At 46.6% G+C, this 23,331-nt stretch overlaps 1 protein-coding gene and 1 long non-coding RNA gene across 2 annotated transcripts; both read left to right on the top strand.

Annotated features, from left to right (window-relative positions):
* Positions 1–1,537: 1,537 nt before the first annotated feature.
* On the top strand, positions 1,538–20,060 carry LOC140730053 (uncharacterized). The gene is made up of 3 exons (XR_012099493.1): positions 1,538–1,666; positions 11,276–11,343; positions 19,323–20,060. It is a non-coding gene; the product is annotated as an uncharacterized lncRNA (long non-coding RNA).
* On the top strand, positions 1,724–3,435 carry LOC140730944 (syncollin-like). The gene has a single exon (XM_073052039.1). The coding sequence runs from the start codon at positions 1,760–1,762 to the stop codon at positions 2,159–2,161; it is 402 nt and encodes a 133-aa protein (XP_072908140.1). The 5' UTR covers positions 1,724–1,759; the 3' UTR covers positions 2,162–3,435.
* Positions 20,061–23,331: the final 3,271 nt, after the last annotated feature.

The raw sequence follows: 23,331 nt of genomic DNA, 5'->3' as shown, positions 1-23,331 counted from the left end.
ACTTTTTTGTACAAGGGCAGGATACCCAATGTGAATGGTAGAGAGAACTGAGATTGAGGAGTAGAGGGACCTTGTTGTACAATAATAGGACACACACAAACACAATGAATAGTGGGGAATAGTAAAGAATAGAGGGACCCAGTTGTACGAGAATCCCTGAGAGGCAGAACGGTTAGATAAGGTGCTGAAGACTGCGTACAGGATATTTGCTTTCATAAGTACAGCCACAGAATACAAGAGTAGGGAAATTATTGTACAACTTTATAAAAAAACTATACAGTCCACAGCTGGAGTTCTGATACCACACTATAGGAAGGAGGAGACAGCACCACGCTGTGGAAGGGGAGCTTGGAGGGAGCACCATGCTATGGGAGAGGTGGTGAGGAGGGGGTGCTGTATTGTGGGGCCGGCAGTGAGAAGGGAGAACTGTGCTGTGGGAGAGCACGGATATTTAGTCCTCTCACTCCTGCCCCTCCCTCTCTCCTTTGGCTTCCTCTTTCCCTTTTCAGCCTCTTTCTTCTTTCCCTTTCCACTCTCTGGCCTGTTCTTCCTCCTGCCGTTCCCCACCTCTTTCACCTTCACAATATCCTACCCAACCAGTCCCACCACGTTGCTTTCAGCCCTCAGTGGGAACCTCTCAATGATTATGTGCCCAGGGACTTCAGGATCCAGTGACCAGATTCCACCGTCTTGTCCATGATCATCCACACTGGCTCCAGGAATGGCGCTGTAACCCGGGTGATGGGCTACGAAATGAAGAGGAGCACCAACTCGGTGTGTTTCCTGACCGTGCTGGACTTGACCTATTGACTCTCCCTCCCCCTCCATCTTTGTTTGCAGAGCTAACTGGGTGTTCCTCATCTCTACAACCAATCTCACCATCACCACCTTCCTGTGGACACAGCTGTGGAAATCTCTGAAATTATAGGGGACATAGACAGTTGGAATCTTTCTCTTAGGGTAGAAAAGTCAGCTACCAGGAGCGGTGTGTTTAAGGTGAGAGGAGAAAAGGTTAAAGAAAATTATGGGGTAAAATTTTCACAGAGTGTTAGGAGCCTGGAACGGGCCGCAAGGAAGATGGGGGGAAAAACAGATACAATGGTAGTGCTTAAGGCGCTGTTGGCTACTGCAGATACACAAACAAGCAGGGAATGGAGGTATCATACACAGGCAGAGGGCATTCAGTTCAATTCGCCATCGTTTCTGGTGGAGATAGTTGTCTACAATGCCTCTCTCTGATGTTCAAGACCAGCTCTGCAACATGTGAATGTCCAACCTGGGGTCATCATCGGGAACCCGGGTACTATCCTGAGGGAGATCCTTTAGTGGGGCTGAGAGACAAATAGAAATCAGTAACTTTGTGTTCTTGACGTTTTCCGTTTCTGACCAAACTGTGCCCCGTGGTTTTATACTGGGAATAAACACGGTTGAACATAAAAGGAGTTAGTCACGGAGTGAATATCCCTCCACCTTGTCGCATTACACACTCCCAAGGTCAGAGACAGAGTGCAGCTTGCTCGACCCAGTCCCATGACAAACTCCTGAGAACTCGGCAGCTGCGTCCCCACGTCCCGAAAGTCTGTCCCTTTCACACGGAGGGACACGACTGCCTTAAGTCGGAGGGAGGGCGAGGTTGGGCCGTCCCGGAGCAGTGGTTGGCCGCGAGGTGAGTGTGCGTGTGTTGGGGGTGGGGGGAGCCTGGGGTGATATAACGGGGGCAGCCCACACCTCGCATCCATTTCCAGCCAACTCGTGCACCATGGTGGGGCTGCCACTGCCGCTGGCTGTGTGGGCTCTGTGTGTGGCGGGGGTCCTGTCCGGGTGCCCCGAGCCCAGCGTCCTGCGGAACGTGAACGGGGAGCGGGTGTGTGTCCGCTTCTACCGGGACAGCAGCGTGCTGTACGACCAGTGCTGTGGCGGCGGCTACTTCGACGTCAAGAGCCCGGCCGACGTGCCGGCCATCCAGAGCTCCTGGGACGACCGCGTCTCCTCGCTGGTGGTGGGGCCCCGATGTCAGCTCACCGTGTGGGACAAGAAGAACAAGAGAGGCCACCGGAGGACGTTCCGTACCGGAGTGCAGCTCCGACTGGAGGAAGCGTCCCGGGGGTTCTTCGGGAACTGGGATAACTCCATCAGCTCCTACTACTGCGAATGCTCCTGAAGCGGCTCATGTCTGCCTCCCCCTCCCCTCCCTTCTCTCTTTGATCACCTCACCCCCACCCCTGTCCTCAGTGACCATCGCAGCTCTCCCCACACATGACCGTTCCTTCTCCATCCCCTCCTCTCCTTCTCCATCCCCTCCTCTCCTTCTCCCCTTCATCTTGTTCTTCCCTCTCCCAGTCCTTCTCTACCTCCGTCTTATGTTCATTTTTTTCCCATTTCACTTCTCTCTCCACCTCCTTCCTTCGCTGCTCCCCGTTCCTTCTCTCTTCTCTCCATCTTTATATCCTTTCTCATTCTCTCTTTGTTCCCCTTTCCCTCTCCCTCTTAGCTTTCTCTTTCTGCATCTCTCCCCCTTCCTCCTCTCTCCCCCTTCCTCCTCTCTCCCCCCTTCCTCCTCTCTCCCCCCTTCCTCCTCTCTCCCCTTCCTCCCACCTTCTTTCTCTCCCCCCTTCCTCTATCCCCACCCTAACCCTCCAACAGAACATCAGGACGTGACTGCCAGATGCCGCAGCCTCTCACCTCAGGAAGTGACCGGACCCTGATACTACATAGGAAGATCCCGCAGACAACTCTGGGAAACCAGTGGGCGATCCGGCCAGACCGCACACGGGACGTGGTGGTGGGGGGATGTTGGTGGAATAGGCAACGCTGGGGAAATCCCCTCCACTACCATCGAGCCAACCTCCATCAACCCTACTCCACCGTGACCCAGAGGCCCCCACTCCCATGGGACGTCCCATCTCTTGTTGCTGGGGTAAGGAGTGTCTGGGATGGAATTGGGGCAGGGAGAGTGAGGGGGTAGAGGGAGAGGAGTCTACCTTCTGAGCTCCTCAACCAGTAGGTGGGGCTGTCCCTTCAACAAAATCCCCCTCCACCAACCCTCACCCCCCCACACCACCAACAGAAACCCTACAGATATGAACCAGAAAGCCCCCCTCACTCTTCTACCCCCCACCCTGTTGTAGCAAACTCTCTGTCGGAGTAAAACAGCCTCTCTCGAGTAACTGCTTGTTTTATTCTCCCTTCCCATCTGAGATATCATAGTTGGGAAATCAGTGAGAGGGTCGGGAATTCCCCGGGAACTGGGAGAGGTTATGAAGCGAGTCACAGATTCCCCACATCAATTGTCCATTTGTCTACTGGGGAAAGAGAAACAAATCGGCCACCGACGGCAGTTCTTGGTCCCTGAACGTTCAACCATTACTATCTTATCTCTCTGATTGTGTGGAATAAAAATTACAGATTCTGTATAAAAGATTCACTGCTCAATAATCAGTTTTGATCTTGTGTCAATCTATTTTTAAAAAGGGGTAAAATCTTGGTGACCAAGTGCTTTGGTCCTTTTCTCAGCAGGTTTCGATGGTAGTGAGCACTTGCTAGTTAGAGTGGCGGAGCGAGGTTTAAAAAGTGAAGACTTTTTGATGGCCTTCAATCATAGCAATTTACTAGGCATTTGTCAAAGGCAAATAAAAAGTGGTTAGGTTTAAGCCGAGTGGCCACCGTGGTAACGATTTGACTTTGACTCGAGGCTTACATGAGAAGAGATGAAGACTTGAAGTAAGTTTCTGTCTTTTGAATGGGTCCAGTGGTGTGTTTTTTATGTGGGAGCTCTGCGAGGCCTCCAGTCTCCCAGATAACTACATCTGCAGGAGGTGCATCAAGCAGCAGCTCCTTACAAACCCTGATAGGGAACCGGAGTCGCAGCTCGATGACCCTTGGCTCAATCACGAGGATGAAGAGATGATAGTAGACAACAGACAACAGGTGCAGGAGTAGGCCATTCGGCCCCTCAAGCCAGCACCGCCATTCACTGTGATCATGGCTGATCATCCACAACCAGTACCCCCGTTCCCGCCTTCACCCCATATCCCTTGACTCCGCTATCTTTAAGAGCTCTATCTAACTCTTTCTTGAAAGCACCAGAGAATTGGCCTCCACTGCCTTCTGAGGCAGAGCATTCCACAGATCCACAACTCTCTGGGTGAAAAAGTTTTTCCTCAACTCCGTTCTAAATGGCCTACCCCTTATTCTTAAACTGTGCCCTCTGGTTCTGGACTCCCCCAATATCGGGAACATGTTTCCTGCCTCTAGCGTGTCCAATCCCTTAATAATCTTATATGTTTCAATCAGATCCCCTCTCATCCTTCTAAATTCCAGTGTATACAAGCCCAGTCGCTCCAATCTTTCAACATATGACAGTCCCGCCATCCCGGGAATCAACCTCGTGAACCTACGCTGCACTCCCTCAATAGCAAGAATGTCCTTCCTCAGATTTGGAGACCAAAACTGCACACAGTACTGAACTGAATACAATGATAGATCAGAACTGTAGGGAGGTAGTCATCCCTAAGCTGGGTGATTCTCAGGAAAGGAAAGTGAAATAGGCAGCCAGCGCAGAGTACCCCTACGGCCATTGCCCTCAATAATATACTGGGGGGGTGGGGGGAGACAACCCACCTGGAGCAAGCCACAGTGACCAGGCCTTTGGCATTGAGTCTGGCTCCATGGCTCTGTAGGGAAAGGGGAAGAAGAGTGCAGCTAGAGGAATAGACAGGGTGAAAGAGTCACCCTAATGTTACCACCCAGCTGCCAGGGTCCACAGCATTTTAAACGGGGAGGGTGAACAGGGGAAGTTGTGGTGCATATTGGGGGAGGTCCTGAAGACATAACGTAGAGAGTTAGGTGGAAGACTGAAAAGCAGGGCCTGAAGGGTAGCAATCTCTGGATTGCTGTCTGTGCCACATGCCAGTGAGAGTAAGACTAGGATGATTTGGTGGGTGAATGTGTGGCTGAGGAATCTGTGCAGTGGGCAGGGTTTCAAATTCCTGGATCATTGGGATCTCCTCTGGAGAAGGTAAGACCTGTACAAAAAGGACGGGTTGCACCTGAACTTAAGGAGGATGAATACCCTTGCGGCTCCAGTTGTTGGGGAGGGTTTTAACTAATACGGCAATGGAGAAGTACTGGAGTGACAGAGCTGAGGGTGGGGTAGCTGGTTTACCAGTAGATGCAGTGAGTAGTGAGACTGTGAGGAGTGTTACAACAAAAATACAGTCACTGGGATGAATTCAGGTATAACATGTTGGCAAAATCAAAAATGATGATGAATGCAGGACTGAACATGTTATGTATAAATGCACACAGTATACAGAATAGGGTTGATGATCTTGTAGTGCGGTTAGAAATCGGCAGGTACGACATTGTGGGTATCACTGAGTTGTGACTGACAGAAGATCATAGTTGGGAGCTGCTGGATTCTGATATTTTAATCCAAGGTTCTTTCAGAAGTCAGGAAGAGGCAAAAAATGTGTTGCTTCACAATTGTTTTAGTAAGCTTGATAGAGCAAAAGGGTATTTGAAATGGACAGTGATGGAGGTTTGCTAAGGAAAATAGAAGCTAACAAATGGTATTGCCCTTTTACACTACATAGATAACAAAAATTTCATTCAGACTTGTAGATAAGAGTCAGCCAATGTGAAAATTTCTATTCAAATGGTACTCACCATGTGAAATTTATGGAATCATACATATATAACCACTAGGGGACACACTGAACAACCACATATATGCTGTGACCACTAGCAAACATATTAAACTGTTACATGTATAATAAGAACTACAGTTGCAAGCAGCTAAATAATTGTAAAGCTTCAAAGAAAATAACAATTAAACAGTCTAATCTAAGAATTAAATAGGTACAATAGGTATATCACATATTTAGAATCACAGGCTTAAAAACTTGTGGTATCTACTACATTAAGTATAAAATAATCAAAAACCTTAAGTTATGAAATATCAAAGGGATAAACACTGGATAATCGGGGCAACCGATTATTTGGGGAAACTTTTAAAGAGCAAAAACTAATCAAGAAAATTGCTGAGACTTCCTTCATTTGTTTGGGACACTATGCTGCTTAATTGCATCAGGAGGCTGTTGCCAAACAGGTGTTAGTCAGGCACGCTCGTGTGACTGCTAGATGCTACACCGTACTCAGAGCGAATAGTTTTTAAATAATGTCAGTTGTGTGTGTTTGTGTTTAAAATGCAGTGATTTTTTTTGTCACAGATAGTTCTCGAGAAATAAGAAAATTCCTAACCGTTTTGCTCACTGGAGTTTCAAGCATTCATGCTTGGAGATGCCACGCACGGCCAGGAGTGAAAGTGAAACGATTTCACAAGTTTGGAATAATTAAGAAACTTTAGTATTGACTATCATCTTGAATGTTACGATGACAATGGAGGTTTGGAGGAAGCAATCATTGAAAGCCTTGTATGCAGGCAGTCCATTATCTGCACTGGTTTTGCTCATTACCTACACTGGATGAGTACCTCTATCAATGACTATTAGGAATTAATACACACTTTTACAGTACTGTAGTACCATTAGTAGTGTTCTAATTTAATCTATATTTTATTTAAATATACAACTGTTTACTTAATTTGTCTTTATATACCTTTTTAACTATTTCCTTGAAACTTCTGCTGATTGGGTAGCTGCTGCTTAATTGGGCCAAAATGTATTGGTCCCAATGTGTCCCAATTAACCTGAATCCACAGTATTCTGCAAAGCATTCATAGGATTATGTCATGGTTGGGCAGATTAGTAGTCTCACTTACAAGAGTGATGATTTTAAATAATGATCACGCTTATCCAAGTAAAAAAGAAATAAACTCTGAAAAAAATATCAGTGTGCATATTAGTACTCTTGTAAGTAGGGAAAATTAGCAAAACTATAACAGCAGCTAATATAAGAACAACCTTCATGATATCCAGTAGTTAGTGACCTACTCGAAGTCTTCTGCTGACTGTAGCCCAGCAGTGTAGGCACTGGGTCCAGAAGTACTTGCACGTTCACCACAGCACTTGCCCTCATCGGGTACCCCTTTAGCTCCATTGTAGTGGCTGGGGAGAGTCCACGTACTTTTCCCTTATCCTTTCACCGCAAAGTTTGTAATTAACACTAGATGAGGACCTTCCCGTCCAGCTCCCAGTGGCTCCTTACACGGTTTCTTAGTCAGGACCCACTCACCAGGATCCAGGGCGTGTCCTCCTTCTGTTTTATTACTCTAAACTCAAAAGCCTGTTGAAAAGCAGACTGGACAGCTTGTGTTGATTTCACACAGTGGTTAACTAAACCGGGTATATCAGCCGCTCTGAGACTGAGGGCTTTCAGTAGAGACCATGTTACCAAATCGAATGGACTTAGTCTGAAGTGGCTCTGGGAAGAGCCCCAGGCTATGGTACACCTTTCTCTCCATACCTAGTCATTGTTTGATGATGCCATTCATTTGTTCGACATGCCCTGATAACTCTGGGTGCTGCAGATGATGAAAAGACCATTTAATGTTCATCAGTCGACATAATCCCTGACATTCACTCTCAGTGAGACGTGTTCCTTGGTCAGAGTCAATATGACAGGGAATATTGCCCTTACTCAGGGTATTTGCTGTGTCTGTGGCAGTGGCTTTCCTTGCTGGAATAGCTTCCATCCATCTTGAAAGCTTGTCCACTATTACCAGTACATCTGAGTACCCTGGGCATTTGGCAATGTGACGCAGAGCATTTGTAAGTGAAACTGGACCACGTGGGGCAGGAACTGGTTGCTTTTCCACTGCCCCAGGAATTTTTTTCTGGAGTGTCAAGCATCTTTGCTCTGAATTTTGGATTCCATCACCACCGGAAGAAACTGTGATCATCTTTTGCTCTCCAGTGTATCTGCTGTGCCAATTAAGTAAGAAATGTAGTTGGAGCTACCAGCCTAGGACTAGTGCCATATCTCCATACTCCATCATTGTTTAACCTCCCACAATTTTCCATCCAGAACTACATTTCCTCATTGAGCTTGCATCTCTTGAATATCTTGTATGTTTGTCTATGATACAAAGTCCAACTTTGTTTCCATAATTCCAGTTGTTGGGTTCACAGCATATGTTCTTGGAATTTATTTTATTTGTTTTACACCTTCCTGGGCTGCCCTTTGTGCATTTCAATGGATTTTCATTGTAGTCATTTTGGAATGGATCTGTCAAACATCGATTAGCAATGGGTTCATCTTCAGTCCTGCGTTTCTTCACTTCCCTGGTCTTTATTGGAGAAAGCTGTAACACACACACACACACACACACGCACGCACGCACACACACACACACACACACACACACACACACACACACACACACACACGACTGGAGGACTAAAAGGTGGGGGGAGGCTAAGTAGAAACACAAGGTGATTGGTGAAACTGGGAGGGGAGGGGCGAAGTGCAGAGCTAGGAAGTTGATTGGTGAAAGAGAAACAGGGCTGGGGAATGGGGAATCTGATAGGAGAGGACAGAAGGCCAAAGGGCAGAGACCAGTGGACAGGCAAAGAGATAAGGTGAGAGAGGGAAAAAGGAATGGGGAAAGGTGAAGGGGTGAGGGATCGCTGGAAGTTCGAGAAATTGATAATCATGCCATCGGATTTGAGGCTACCCAGATGGAATATAAGGATTGCTCCTCCAACCTGCGTGTGGCTTCATCGTGACAGCACAGGAGGCTATGGATTGACATATTGGAATGGGAATGGGAAGAGGAATTAAAATTGGTGGCCACTGGGAGATTCCGCTATCAATCTTATTGTTTCATTACTGTCATCGTCACTAGGGGCCACTGTAGAGTCCATGTCATGTCCAGCCTTTAATTCGTTGGCATTCAGATGGTATCTCTGTCTCAAACTATCCAACATAGGCTGTAATTCTTCGGAGTTTGAATGGTGTTATTGGCTCCAGGGACTGTCCAACGTAGGAGGTGTTTCCCAAATGGAGTGTCATGAATAGTCACTGCCACCACCAGAAGGACTGCCCCCTTGAAGCCCCCTTGCCTTCTCCAACGGGATCCCACCACCAAGCACATCTTTCCCTCCCACCCACTTCCTGCTTTCCGCAGGAATCGCTCCCTATCCGACTCCCTTGTCCATTCGTTCCCCCCACCGATCTCCTTCCTGGCACTTACCCTTGCAAGCGGAACAAGTGCTATCCCTGCCCCTACAACCTCCTCACTCACTACCATTCAGCCCCAAACAGTCCTTCCAGATGAGGTGACCCTTCACCTGTGTGTCTGTTGGGATCAACTACTGTATCCAGTGCTCCCGGCATGGCCTCTTGAATATCGGTGAGATCTGACATAGATTGGGAGAAACTGCGTCGCTGAGCACCAACGCTCAATTCACCAAAAAAAGTGGGATCTCCCGGTAGCCACCCATTTTATTTCCACGTCTCATTCCCATTCTGACATGTCTATCCATCGCCTCCTCTACTGTCAAGATGAGGCCACACTCAGATCGCAGAGCAACACCTTATGACCGTCCGGGTGGCCTCCAACCTGATGGCATGAACATCGACTTCTCTAACTTCCGGTAATGCCTCCCCTTCTATATTCCTCATCCCGTTTCCTCTCTCACTATATCTTCTTGCCTGCCCATCACCTCTCTCTGGTGCTCCTCCCCCTTTTTTCTTTCTTCCATGCCTTCTGTCCTCTCCTATCAGACTCCCCCTTCTCCAGCCCTTTATCTCTTTAACCAATCAACCTCCCAGATCTTCACTTCACTCCTCCCCCCCTCTTCCAGTGTCACCTATCACCTTGAGGTTCTTCCTCCCCTCCCCCCACCTTCCAGCTCTAACTCATCTTTTTTTCTCCAGTCCTGCTGAAGGGTCTCGGCTCAAAACGTTGTCTGTACTCTTCCCTAGATGCTGCCTGGCCTGCTGAGTCCCTCAGCATTTCCTGTGTGTTGCTTGGATTCCCAGTATCTGCAGATTTTCTCTTGTTTGCCCTTGAAGTCCCTGCTCAGTCTCTCCATATTGTTTTATTTTGCCTCAGTACTCCATGCAGTGCAATTCAATGCGATGACCGTGTTTTTTTCCGCTTGTTTGTCAATGCCGAGATTTGTTCTTTGGTCTTTTTACTGTCTATATCATATATGTCAAACTCAAGGCCCGCGGGCCAAATCCGGCCCGCGGTGGAATTATCTTTGGCCCGCGAGATAATATCTAATTACTATTAAAGCTGGCCCCAGTAATCAAAGCGCCTATGGCGTATGATATGGCTAATGCTGAGTTTATTCAGGTACCAGGTTTTCAGGGTTTTTAGTGTTTATTCGGCAGTCTTGCTCGGCAGTCTTCTTCATAAGAAACGGAATTTGTAAAGTGAAACACTTTGTAGTTATAGCAGAGACTGAGACACATGAGAGCAGGCTGAAAAAACGGAGGCAACGAAAGCTGCGTTCGCACGCGTCCGACTGATCCGGCCCGCATGAAGCTGCATTTTGCTCAATCCGGCCCATGACCTAAAATGAGTTTGACACCCCTGGTCTATATCATACTGTTTTTGCAGCCCTTATCACGGGTTTGGCATTTCTTTCTCAATTGATTAGAAAAGTCTTTACTTGTCTCAATAACCTTTTCATTTCCTCACTCGTTCCATCAAACCATGTGGTCTTATCGCTAAACCACCTCCTGCCAACACAGTCTTTTCTCTTTCTCTGAGATATTTTCTGGATCTTAATAATCTTAACATTTTGGTATATTTCATCAGGACTTTTTCATTAATTGTATCAAACTGGAATGTTTTATTCAAATAAGAGCTCGTAATTAAGTTTCATGACTTTGGCTATTGCTTTGATTCCATCTTAATTAATATGCACTTTTTATTACTTTGACCGTGATCTCAAAATGCTAATAGATTGCAACTAAGTTGATTGCCCTGCAACCGTAAAGATTGACTAGCAACCAGAATAGATTGTACAATCAAAATAATTTCACTGGGTATCGAAATAGATCGCTGTGCAACTGAAATAGATAATCCTGCAACCAAAATTCTCCTGTAGCCTACTGGTGTGTATGGCCAAGGCCGACGTTAATTCTAGCGGTCATCTTGATTTTTAAAGATTGTTATTTTTCAAAATATCAATGCAGTTTGAACGAAAGGGGATGACTACACTCACTCTATTTCTGGTGTTCCCACAACCGATGGGCTCAATTTAAGGATTCTTTATCTTGTTATTTCATGCTCTCGTTATTTATTGCTATTTATTTATATTTATATTTACAGTTTGTTGTTTTTTGATCCTGTTTACAGTTACTGTTCTAAGGATTTGCTAAGTATACTCGCAGGAAGAAGGACGTCAGGGTTGTACGTGGTGACAAGTATGTACTTCAATAATGAATTTTACTTTGAACTTTACAGTCGTCCTCACTCCTAACTTCCATCTGATGCTATTGAAGCCAGAACTAGTTTCCCCACTCAAACAATTCGGATCAGAGGAAGTCCTTACCACTTTTGTTGCTCTCCAAAAATTCCGCTCTGCCTGTGATTCTTACAAGTCCTTAAGTTTCACAATGCTCATCCTGCCACGGCTATGCCAATTGCTGGATTCTGATGTTCTATCCCAGGGTTCTTTCAGAGGTCAGGAAAGAGGCACCAAACGTTTTGCATCGTGATCATGTTATTAAATGTTGATAGAAGAAAGGGAAATTGAAACAGACAGTGACAGAGTCTGCTAAACAAACCGAGGTAGAAGCAAAAATATGGCACAGGCCTCATGGTCGACTCTTTTATACCATATGGTTAAGAAAAATTCCATTCAAATTTGTAAATAAGAGATAGCCAATCAGGAAATCCATATCCGAATAACATAGCTCCAGAATCATACAAATGGGGAAACACTAAACAACCACATATACATTCTGTGGCCACTAGGAAGCTGTTCATTCTATATAAGAACTGCCTAAAATACAAGCAAATAATTAATTGTTAAGATGCAAAGACAATAACAATTGAACAGCCTAATCTAAAAGTTAACAGTTGGGGCCAACAGAGTTTAACATCCAATTGGATTGAAAGGGCAGGCATGGGGGGAGGTGGATCTGTCGGTTAAAAAAAAGAAATCAAATCTTCAGGACGAGGTGAAAGTATCTGAAATACATCTTACGGAAATGTTTGTTTGATGATAAACTTCAATAAGAAATAAATTACAAAAAAAAAGAAAGAGGTGACATAGGTATAGGATGTAGATGTAGAATCCTTGCAGCTGGAGTTAAAGTTTAAAGTAAATTTATTTTCAAAGTATGTAGGCACCACGGGAAAACAACGAATACAATAGAGTCCATGTAATAACACACATACCAAAGGCCAGCGGAGTGCAGAAGAGGACAAGCCATGCCAACAATATCAGTAAACAAATGATACATAAACTATGAGCTGCATAGTCCCCAAAACAGAGTCCAGGCTGGTTCAGCACTGGGTGAGTGAAGCTGGGGCAAGAGCCTGATAGCTGTAGGGCAACAACTGCTCCAGAAACTGCCAGAGGGGAATCCAGGTGTTCTGCACCTTCCCGTCGGATGGTAGTACCAACATGAGAGGGAGACCGCTCAAATGCGGGCAGGTGGGTTGGGCTCAGGTGGAGGATCTTGGCTGGCATGAGGTAATGAGGCTGAACTCTGTTATCTATCTCAGAGCTCAGTGCTTTCATCTGGATTGAAGTCCGCCCTCTCTTCTGGCGATTGCTGATCTTCGTCTCAAGGAGCTGCACCTGCATTCTCGAGAGTTGAGTTACACACAGGCCTATGAACAGCAGGGTACAAATTGCAATGGGCGGTAGAAAAAGGCATGTAAAAAAGACAGTTTACGATAGTCATGGGGGTATCAATATCTGTGTAGATTCTGAATGTCAGGTTGGTGCCGGAGCCCAAGAGAAAGATGGATGTTTAGAACAGCTTGTGGTTGAGCCCACCAGGGAAAAGGCAATTCTGGGGGATTGGACGTTGTGTAATGAACCAGATTCGATTAGGGAGCTTAAGGTAAAGGAACACTTAGGAAGCAGTGATCGTAATATGACAGAATTCACCTGCAGTTTGAGAGGAAGAAACTAAAATCAGATGTATCAGAATTACAGAGGCATGAGAGAGGGAAAGGCCAGAGTTTGATTGGAAGGGGACACTAGCAGTAATGATGGTAAAACGGCAATAGCTGGAGTTTCTGGGAGTAATTTGGAAGGGTGCAGGGTAGATACATCCCAAAGAAATATTCTAAAGGAGAGGATGGTGCAACTGTGGCTGACAAGGAAGTCAAAAAAAAAGAAAAAAGTAAAAAAGAAGTAAGTATTGAGAACATGAGATGAAGAGTCCTTGAAAGTGAGTTCATAGGTTGTTCACAGTTCAGTGATGGAGCGAGTGAAGTTATCTCCTATGGTTCAAGAGCCTGATGGTTGAGGGGTAATAACTGTTCTTGTACCTGGTGTTGTGGGTCCTGAGGCTCCTGTGCCTTCCTGATGGCAGCAGTGAGAAGAGAACACGGCTTTGATGGTGGGATTCCTTGATGATAGATGCTGCTTTCCTGCGCAGCGCTCCTTGGAGATATGCTCAATGGTGGGGAGGGCTTTACCCATGATGGACTGGGCCATATACACTAGAGTTTTCTATACGAGATGTTTCCCTACGAGGCCATGATGCAGCCGGTCAATATACTCCTCACCACACACCTATAGAAGTTTGTCAGAGTTTAAGATGTCACACTGAATTTTCACAAAACTCTAAGGAAACAGAGGCACTGTTGTGCTTTCTTTGCATAATGGCAGTTACACAACAGCAATGACTGGAGTTTCTGGAAGCAATCCAGAAGGCACAGGATTGGTAAAGGTGAAGAAGAATTCTAAAGGGTGGATGGGGCAATGATGGCTGACAGAGAAGTAAAGAAAAGCGTGCATATAATATTGGTAGGGAGTTGGGGAGTTTTTAAAAATCAACAGAATGCAACTAAAAATACAACAGTTAGGAGAGAAAAAATGAAATATAAAGCCAATAATATAAAAGAGAAAGTTTTCAGATATATAAAGAGTGAAGAAGAGGCAAGAGTGGACATCAGTCTGCTGGAAAATGACATTGGTGAGTTAGTAATGGGGGACAAAGAAGTGGTGAATGACTATTTGTGTCAGTCTTCGCAGTGGACAACACCAGCAGTGTGCCAGAATCTCGAGGGTGTTGGGGAGCAGGAGTAAGTATAGTTACTGAGGAGAAAGTGCTTGCAAAGCTGGAAGGTCTTAAGGCAGGTGAGTCACCAGGACCAGATGGATTACACCTAGCATTCTGAAAGAGCTAGATTGTAGAGGCATTAGAAGTGATTGTTCAGAAGGTGCTACACATAAGGCTGCTAAACAGAATTAGAGCCCATGGTTTTACAGGAAGGACAATAGCATGGATAGAAGATCAGCTGACTGGCAAGAGGTGAACAATAGGGAAAAAGGGGATCTTTTCTGATTAGCTGCTGGTGACTAGTGGTGTTCTGCAGGGACCGCTTCTTTTCATATTATATGCAATGTTTCGGATGACAGAATTAATGGCTTTCCAGCCAAGTTTCTGAACGATAAAAAGATAGGTAAAGAGGCGGGTAGTGCTGAGGAAGCAGGGAGTCTGTAGAAGGACTTAGATTAGGAGAACGGGCAAAGAAGAGGCAGATGGAATATAGTGCAGGGAAGTCTATGATCATGGACATTGGTGGAAGGAATAAAGGTGAATACTCTTGAAAACTGGGAGAAAATTCAGAAATTGTAGTCCTTGTGCAGGATTCTTTAAAGGTTAACTTGCAGGTTGAGTTGGTGGTGAGGAAGGCAAATGCAATGTTAATATTCATTTGAGAGGGCTAGAATATAAGAGCAAGGATGTAATGCTGAGGCTTTTTAAGGCACTGGTCAGATCATGCTTGGTGTATTGTGAGCAGTCTTGGGCCCTTTATCTAAGAAAGGATGTGCTGGGATTGGAGAGTCCAGAAGAGTTTTGTGACAATGAGCCCAGGAATGAAAGGGTTAATGTATGAGAAGTATTTGATGGTTCTGGGCCTGTATTCAGTGGAGTTCAGAAGAATGATGGGGTCACATTGAATCCTATCGAATATTGAAAGGCCTGGATAGATTGGATGTGGTGACTGGTGTCCCATTGCGGAGGAGTCTAGCACCATGTAGAATGCACTGTCTAAATGCATTCACACACCTGAATCACTGAGTGTGTGCCTTCAGGCTCCTGTATCTCCTTCCTGATGGTAGCAATGAGAAGAGGGCATGTCCTGGGTGATGGGGGTCCTTAATGATGGATGCTGCCTTTTTGAGGCTTCACTCCTTGAAGATGTCCTGGATACTATGGAGGCTGGTGCCCATGATGGAACTGACTAACTTACAACTCTCTGCAGCTTACTTTGATCCTGTGCAGTCTTCCCCCCCCCCCCCCACCCTATAACAGACAGTGATGCAGCCAGTTAGAATGTGGTACACCTGTAGAAGATTGGGGAGATTTGGTATGTCACCAAAAATACTCGCAAACTCCTAGTGAAATATAGCCACTGTCTTGCCTTCTTTATATCTTTATCAATATGTTGGGTTTAATTAGGTCCTCAAAGATATTGACACTCAGGAACTTGAAATTTCTCACTCTTTCCACTTCTGATCCCACTATGAGGACTGGTTCCATCATCTTAATCTTTCTGAAGTCCACAATCAGTTCTTTGGTCTTACTGACGTTGAGTACAACGTTGTGGCTGTGACAGCTAGCTGGTATATCTTGCTCCCGGTGATAGGAGATTCCATAGTTAGAGGAACAGAGAAGGTTCTGTGGAAGTGATAGAGACACCCGGATGGTGTGTGGGTCAGGGATGTCTCACAACGGGTCCAGGGCGTTCTAAAAGGGGAGAGTGAGCAACCTGGAGTTTTGCCATATATTGGCACCAATGTCGTAGATAGAAAAGGTGAGGAGGTTCTGAAGAGATTTTGGAGAGCTAGGTAGAAAGCTGTGAAACAGGGTGGTAATCTCTGGATTGATGCCCCTGCCCTGTGCCAGTGAGGGGAAGAATAGGATGAGCGCATAGCTGCGGAGCTGGTTCAGGGCAGGGGTTTATGGATCATTAGGACCTCTCCCGGGGAAGGTACAACCTGCACAAAAGGGATGGGTTACACCTGAACATAAGGGGGACCAATATCCCGGTAGGCAGGTTTGCCGGAGTTGTTCAGGAGGGTTTAAAGTAATTTGGCAGGGAACAGGAACCAGAGGATGAGGTAGTTGGTTTAGAGATAGAGGCAGTGTGTAGTGAGACTGCTGACAAGGAAAGGGCAGAATTGCAGTCAACAGGATGATTTGCGATGTAAAAGGCGGGCAGTGGAAAATGGTGAACGCAGGACTGGAGGTGAATGTGCTCAGTAAACAGAATGAGGTGGGTGAACGAGGCAGTTACAGACTGGCATGTGTGATGTGTGCAGGATTCCCTAAAGTTTAATATGTAGATTGAGTTGGTGAGGAAGGCTAATGCAATGCTAGCTTTTATTTTGAGAGGACGAGAATAGAAAAGCAGAGGTGTGATGTTGAAGCTTTCTGAGACACTGCTGACGCCTCACCTGGAGATCTGTGAGCTGTTTTGTGCACCTTGTGTAAGAAAGGATGTGCTGAAACTGGAGAGGGTTCAAAGGACGTTCACAAAAATGAGTCTGGGATTGAAAGGCTTGTCATATGAGGAGCGTTTGATGACCTTGGGCCTGTACTCACTGGAATTCAGCAGAACGTGGGGGGTGGGGGGGGAAGGAAGGCAGACTCATTGAAACCTATCAAATGTTGAAAGGCCTTTATAGAGAGGATATGGAGAGAATGTTTCCTGTGCTGGGGGAGTCTAAGACCCCAGAATATTGAGCCCCTCCTGCAAACAAGAGTCACTAATGGCTACAATGTCATAATTCCAGGTGTTGATCTGGACTCACCCGCCTTTCCTACGATTCTTCTTGCATTGAAACATCTGCAGCTCAGGACACTAGTCGCACCATGCTCAACCTTTTGATTCCTGACTTTGTCTCAGGTCTTACCAACATCTGTCTCCACAACCTCTCCACTAACTGTTCTGACACTCTGGTTCCCATCCCCCTGTAACTCTAGTTTAAACCTCACTGTGCATTACTAGCAAACTTTCCCGTTAGGATATCAGTCCCCCTCCAGTTCAGGTACAAACTGTCCCTTCTGAACAGGTCCCACCTTCCCTGGTAGAGAGTCCAATGATCTAAAGATCTGATGCCCTCCCTCCTTAGCCATGTGTTAAACCGTATAATCTTCCTGTGTAGATTGGGACAGGCTTTTTCTGGCAAAGGTGTACTTGGTCAGCGGGAGACTTTCAAAAGTGAAAAATTCAGAGTATATAGTTTCTATGTTTCTGTCAGGATAAAAGACAAGCACAAAAGGTTTTGGGAACCTTGGTTTTCAAGAGATATCGAGGCCCTGGTTCAGGAAAAAAGGAGGTGCTTGGCGGTATCGGCAGGAAGGTGAAAGTGAGGAGTATAAGAAATGCAAGTCATCACTGAAGAAGGGAATCAGGAAGGTTAAAAAAGGCATGATGTTGCTCCAGCAGACAAGGTGAAGGAGAGCCCTAAAGGATTCTACAGATACATTAAGAGCAAAATGATAGCAAGGGGCAAAATTAGTCCTCTGGAAGATCAGAGTGGTAATCCATGTGGGGAACTGAAAGAGATGGGGGAGATCTGAAATGGAGTTTTTTTTTGCATCTGTATTCACTCTGGAGACGGACACAGAGTCTACAGAAGTGAGGCAATGCAGCAGCGAAGTCATAGACCCTGTACAGATTACAGAGGAGGAGGTGTTTGCTGTCTTGTGTGCATAAATCCCCAGGGCCTGACAAGGTGCTCCCTCGGACCCTGTGGGAGGAAACTGCAGGTGTCCCAGCAGAGATATTTAAAAGATCCTTAGCCAGGTGAGGTGCTGGAGGATTGGAGGATAGCTAATGTTGTCCATTGTTTAAGAAAGGCTCTAAGAATAAGACGGGTTTAGGGTTAGTCTGGTGAGCCTGACATCAGTAGTGGGAAAGGTATTGGAAGGTTTTCTAAGGGACCGGACAAATAAAAATTTGAATGGACAGCGACTGATTAAGGATTTGACAGGATCCCGCATGGGAGTTTGCTCGAGAAGATTCGGTCGCCTGGCATTCAAGATGAAGTTGTAAATTGGATTAGACCTTGGCTTTGTGGGAGAAGCCAGAGAGTGGTTGTCACTCTGATTGGAGGCCTGTGACTAGCAGTCTGCCACAATTGGGATATTACGTTGAAGTTGTATCACACACAGGTGAGGTTTAATTCGGAGTATTGTGTGCAGTTTTGGTCACCAGCCTACAGGAAGGATGTAAATAAAATTGAAATACTGTGGAGAAAATTTACAAGGATATTGCCAGGTCTTTGGGACCTGAGTTATAGGGAAAGGTTGAATGAGACAGGACTTTATTCCCTAGAATGTAGAAGACTGAGGGGACATTTGATAGAGCTATACAAGACTATGAGGGGTATAGATAGGGTAAATGCAAGCGGTCTTTTTCCACTGAGGTTGGGTGGGACAACTAGAGGTCATGGGTTAAGAGTGAATGGGTTAAGGGGAACAAGGGGTAGAACTTCTTCACTCAGAGGGTGGTGAGAGTGTGAACGAGCTGCCAGTGGATGTGGGGTTGATCTCAACATTTAAGAGAAACTTGGATAGGTACATGAATGAGATGGGTATAGAGCACTATGGTCCGGGTGCAGTTCAATAGGAGTAGACAAATTAATGGTTCTTCATGGACTAGACGGGCCGAAGGGCCTGTTCCTATGCTGTAGTTTCCTATAACTGTACGACCACTTATGTTAATGCCAAAATGACAGGTGCCCCCTTCCCCCGTGGACAACACTCCCACCTGGTGGTGTTCTGCTGCATCGACAGGCGCCCTGTGGACAACACTGCCACCGGGTGGTGTTCTGCTGCATCGACAGGCGCCCTGTGGACAACACTCCCACCTGGTGGTGTTCTGCTGCATCGACAGGCGCCCTGTGGACAACACTGCCACCTGGTGGTGTTCTGCTGCATCGACAGGCGCCCTGTGGACAACACTGCCACCGGGTGGTGTTCTGCTGCATCGACAGGCGCCCTGTGGACAACACTGCCATCTGGTGGTGTTCCCCGCAATGACAGGCCCCCCAGATGGCGAGAAGGATGGTTCCAGGTGTTTAGTCTCATGGCCAGTCCTCCGACTCCAACAACCACTTACTTTCCAGTTGCTTTACGTTCTCCCCACAGATGTGGCTGCCTTCCTTAGTTATAATTTATCTCTTACTTTTTTCCATCAGATCTCAGGAAAGCAATGAGAATAATCGCCTGACATCTCTGACACTCTCCCGCCGCTCATCAAGCAGAGAATACAAAGGACTGTGAGCATATACCCACAGACTCAGAACAGCTTTTACCCTGCTGTCATACGACTATAAAATGGTCTTCTGACCTTACAATTGTCACCTTGTTGTCTGACTGTGCTACACTTTGTCTGCACCTGTTACACTTCATTATGTATTTTGTTGTTGTTTTGTTCTGTGCTGCCTCAATGTTACCGCTGTGATCCGGAGACCAAGTCGTTGGGTATGTTTAAAGCAGAGGTTGTCGGGTTCATGATTAGTCAGGACATCAAAGGTGACGGGGAGAAGGCAGGAGAATGGGGTTGAGAGGGTTAATTAATCAGCCATGATGGAATGGTGGGGTAGACTCGATGGGTCGAATGGGCTAATTTTGCTCCTATGTCTAATGGTCTCGTGCTCAGTGTGAAAGGCAAGTTTTTCGCTGTTCCTCCACTCCATACGTGTGATGATAATAAAGAAATCCTAGTTGCTTGCACTGTCTTGCCTGCCTGCAAAGACAAGCCCTTGTTTAAGAACCTTTCCTGGTTTTTGTTGGGATTGAACGTTTGGGAAGGTTAACAACGAGTTACACCAATTGCTTCAAGAATCCAGATTGCTTAATGTATACAGTGTAAAGAAAAACAAAATAATTGTTACTCTGGATCCAAAGCAGCGTGAAAAAGTCACAGTAAGATAAAGAACACAATAGTGATGGTAAAAACACAATAAATAGAAATACATAATTGATTGATTGTCTGTCCATAAAGTGACGGTAGGCTGTACATAAGGTGACTGACAGGGAATAGTAAAATGGTGGTGGAGTTAGTGGGTGGAGGTGTTGATCAGCCTTACTGCTTGGAGAAAGTAACTGTTTTTGAGTCTGGTGGTCCTGGTGTGGATGCGATGTAGCCTCCTCGCTGATGGGAGTGGGTCAAACGGTCCATGGGTGGGGTGGGTGGGGTTCTTCTATGATGTCCCTGGCCCTTTTCTGACACCTTTCTGTATGTACGTCCGTGACGGTGGGCAGGCTGGTGCCAGTGGTGGTTGGGCAGTTTTGACGACCCGTTGTGGAACCGTCCTGTCCGCCGCTGTACAGTTTCCGTACGGTGCAGTGATGCAGCTTGTCAGGATGCTCTCTCCTGTGCGTCTGTAGAGTGATGTGAGTATGGATGTGCAACATCCAGCTCTCTCCAGCCTCCTCAGAACGTGGAGGTGTTGGCGAGCTTTCCTGACAGTGTACGATGTGTTCTGGGTCCATGAGAGGTCGTGAGAGATGTGCGCTCCCGGGAGTTTGAAACTGCCCGCAGTTTCCCCTGCTGTGTCACCGATGTAAAAGGAGTTCTCCTGAAGTTGATAAACTTCTCCATTGTCTCGTTGACATTGGGGGGGGAGGCTATTTGCCCAGCGCTCAACCTCGAGCTCTTCCACTTCCTCTCTGTAGGCCACCTGTTAGGGAAATTAATTTGCTGAGGAAATTCGATTAAAGTTGATCGCAAGTAAATTAGACACAGGGTCTGAAGTAAAGAGAGCTTTATTGACGATATCGTGGGGAGTGGAACCTCTAACACTGGTTTTGAACTCCCAATGATACCGAGAACACAGCTCCTTTTACACATTACAACTCCATTGCAAAAGCAAAGGCTGTTTGTTCAACCTTGTGAATTAGAAAAGATAAGCCAGGTTCACTACAGTTCTCTTGTGATAAACTGTACCCACGGCAACGGCCAAAGGTTAAAAATTCAGTCCTGAGTACAACTTTGTGTTAACAACCAGTTTGTCTTTTATCGTTGAGTCTAATTCTTACAAGATAAGCAACTGCAAGTATTTAGTCTGGGAGCCGTCTCTGCTGAAAGCCAAGGCCATCTCTATATTAAACTAAGCTGCAAACTGGGTTCCATAACTCAAAAGGCCAATATTAACCCTTTGTCTAACAAAATCTTTAACTCACGATACTCCCCCCCGCACCGTCTCACCGTGGTTGGTGATGAGCCCCACCACTGTCAGTGAACTTGACAATGTGATTGCTCGGGCGATTGGCCGAGACGTTCCTTGCACTTTGGTAACGGGGCAGACTGTTCAGGTGATGGGGTGGCAGACTGCAGGCAGCAACACTTTGCTCCTGTCACTTAGCCACACTGGGGCTTTGATCAGAGCTGTACCTCATTCATCATGGAATACGTTTGGCCCCCGACCCGCTAAACCTTTCCAACCTCGGGTTTAAAATGTTTAAAAGGTACAGGTTGTTATTGTACCTCCCTCAACACTCACTACCTCTGGTAGGTCCTTTCATATACATTCCACTCGCTGTGTAAATGAAGTTGCCCCACAAGTTCCTATTTTGTCTTTTCCCTTAAACCTTAAACCTGTGCCCTCTAACTCTTAATTCCCTACCTCTAGAACAAAACAGTGTGCATTCCCCCTATCAATGCCCCTCATTGCTGTGTACACCTGTTCGAGATCACCTCTCACTTGAAGGAATGAAGTCCCAGCCTCTCCGATCCCCTCCCATAACTCAGTCCCTCAAGACCTGGCAGCATCCTGATAGATCTCAGCCATGCCGGGCAAACGAAACCGGACATGAAACTCCAAGTATCGCTCACAAAATGCTGGGGGAACTCAGCCGGTCAGGCAGCATCTATGGAGGGGGTTAAATAATTGTACTCCTTCCCCCCCCACCCCCAACTTCTTATTCTGGCTTCTTCTCCCCTCCTTTCCAGTCCCAACGATGGGTCTCGGCCCAAAGCGTCACATTTATTCCCCTCCATAGATGCTGCATGGCCTGCTGAGGTCCAGTGTGTTGCTCTGGATTTCCAGCATCTGCAGAATCTCCTGTGTTTATGAAACTTCAAGTGTGGCCTCACCAGTCTCCTAAGCAACCGCACCACAACCTCCAAATGTTTCTACTCAGTGCCCTAATTTAGATAGACAAGTGTGGTGAATCCTCCTTCACCACCCTGCCACGTTTCAGTAAGTTATGCAGGTGTACTCTGTCCTGCAGCACTCCCCAGGGCCTTACCATCCACTATAAAAGTCCAACCCGGATTTGACTTTGCGAAGTGCAACATCCCAGACTTTTCCGAAGCTATTCCCAGCCCCCTTGCAGTCATCTGACCAAGACTGCCCTGTGGTTACTGATAATCTTCTACACTGTCCACCACATCTCCTATTTCAGTATCATCTGCAACCTCACCAACCTCACCCCGTACATTCTCATCCAAACCCTTGCTATAGATGACATCTGACAACGCGTTCTGCCCCCAGACTCGATGGCACAGAGCTGGTTAGGGGTCTCCAGTCGGAGACCTTCACCGCCCACTTTCCCCCGTCGAGCCAGTTGTGCATCTGATGAGTCCGCTGGCCCTGGATCCCGTGTTCTGTACTTTCAGAGCAACCTACCATGTGCACGTGGTTCCTTACTGGGGCCCATATAAAGCTCACCTACTGCCCTGCCCCCATCGTCTCTCTGGAACTGACCTGCCACGGAGTTCGGTGGAGTGTTGTATAACTCCCAGCACTGTGTTAGCTGCCACTCTTACATAAAGGCACGTCTGCGACCTTCTAGTCTGCCGGCACCTCGCCTGTTGCAAATAATGAATCCGGATGTCATTCTTCTCATGGACTTCTTGTACTGATCCAGCAAGGAAACAGGCCATTCAGCCCACTGAGTCCCTACCAGCCCACCGGCACTAATCCTACTCCCACTGCATTTTGTTCTTTCGTCAGGCCCAGCCCCAAGTTCGGAGTGGAATCCCCAGGCTGTCTGTAAGGAGTTTGTACGTTCTCCCCGTGACCGCGTGGGTTTCCTCTGGGTGCTCCAGTTCCCTCCCACAGTCCAAAGACGTACCACACTGGCTCAGCTGGTTCTCTGAACACTGGGACACACACTGGCTCAGCTGGTTCTCTGAACACTGGGACACACACTGGCTCAGCTGGTTCTCCGAACACTGGGACACACACTGGCTCAGCT

This window comes from Hemitrygon akajei, chromosome 7 (assembly GCF_048418815.1).
Source record: "Hemitrygon akajei chromosome 7, sHemAka1.3, whole genome shotgun sequence".
Lineage (NCBI taxonomy): Eukaryota > Metazoa > Chordata > Chondrichthyes > Myliobatiformes > Dasyatidae > Hemitrygon > Hemitrygon akajei.
The sequence above is the reverse complement of the archived record's forward strand: the minus strand, read 5'-3'. Positions and strand labels throughout refer to the sequence as shown.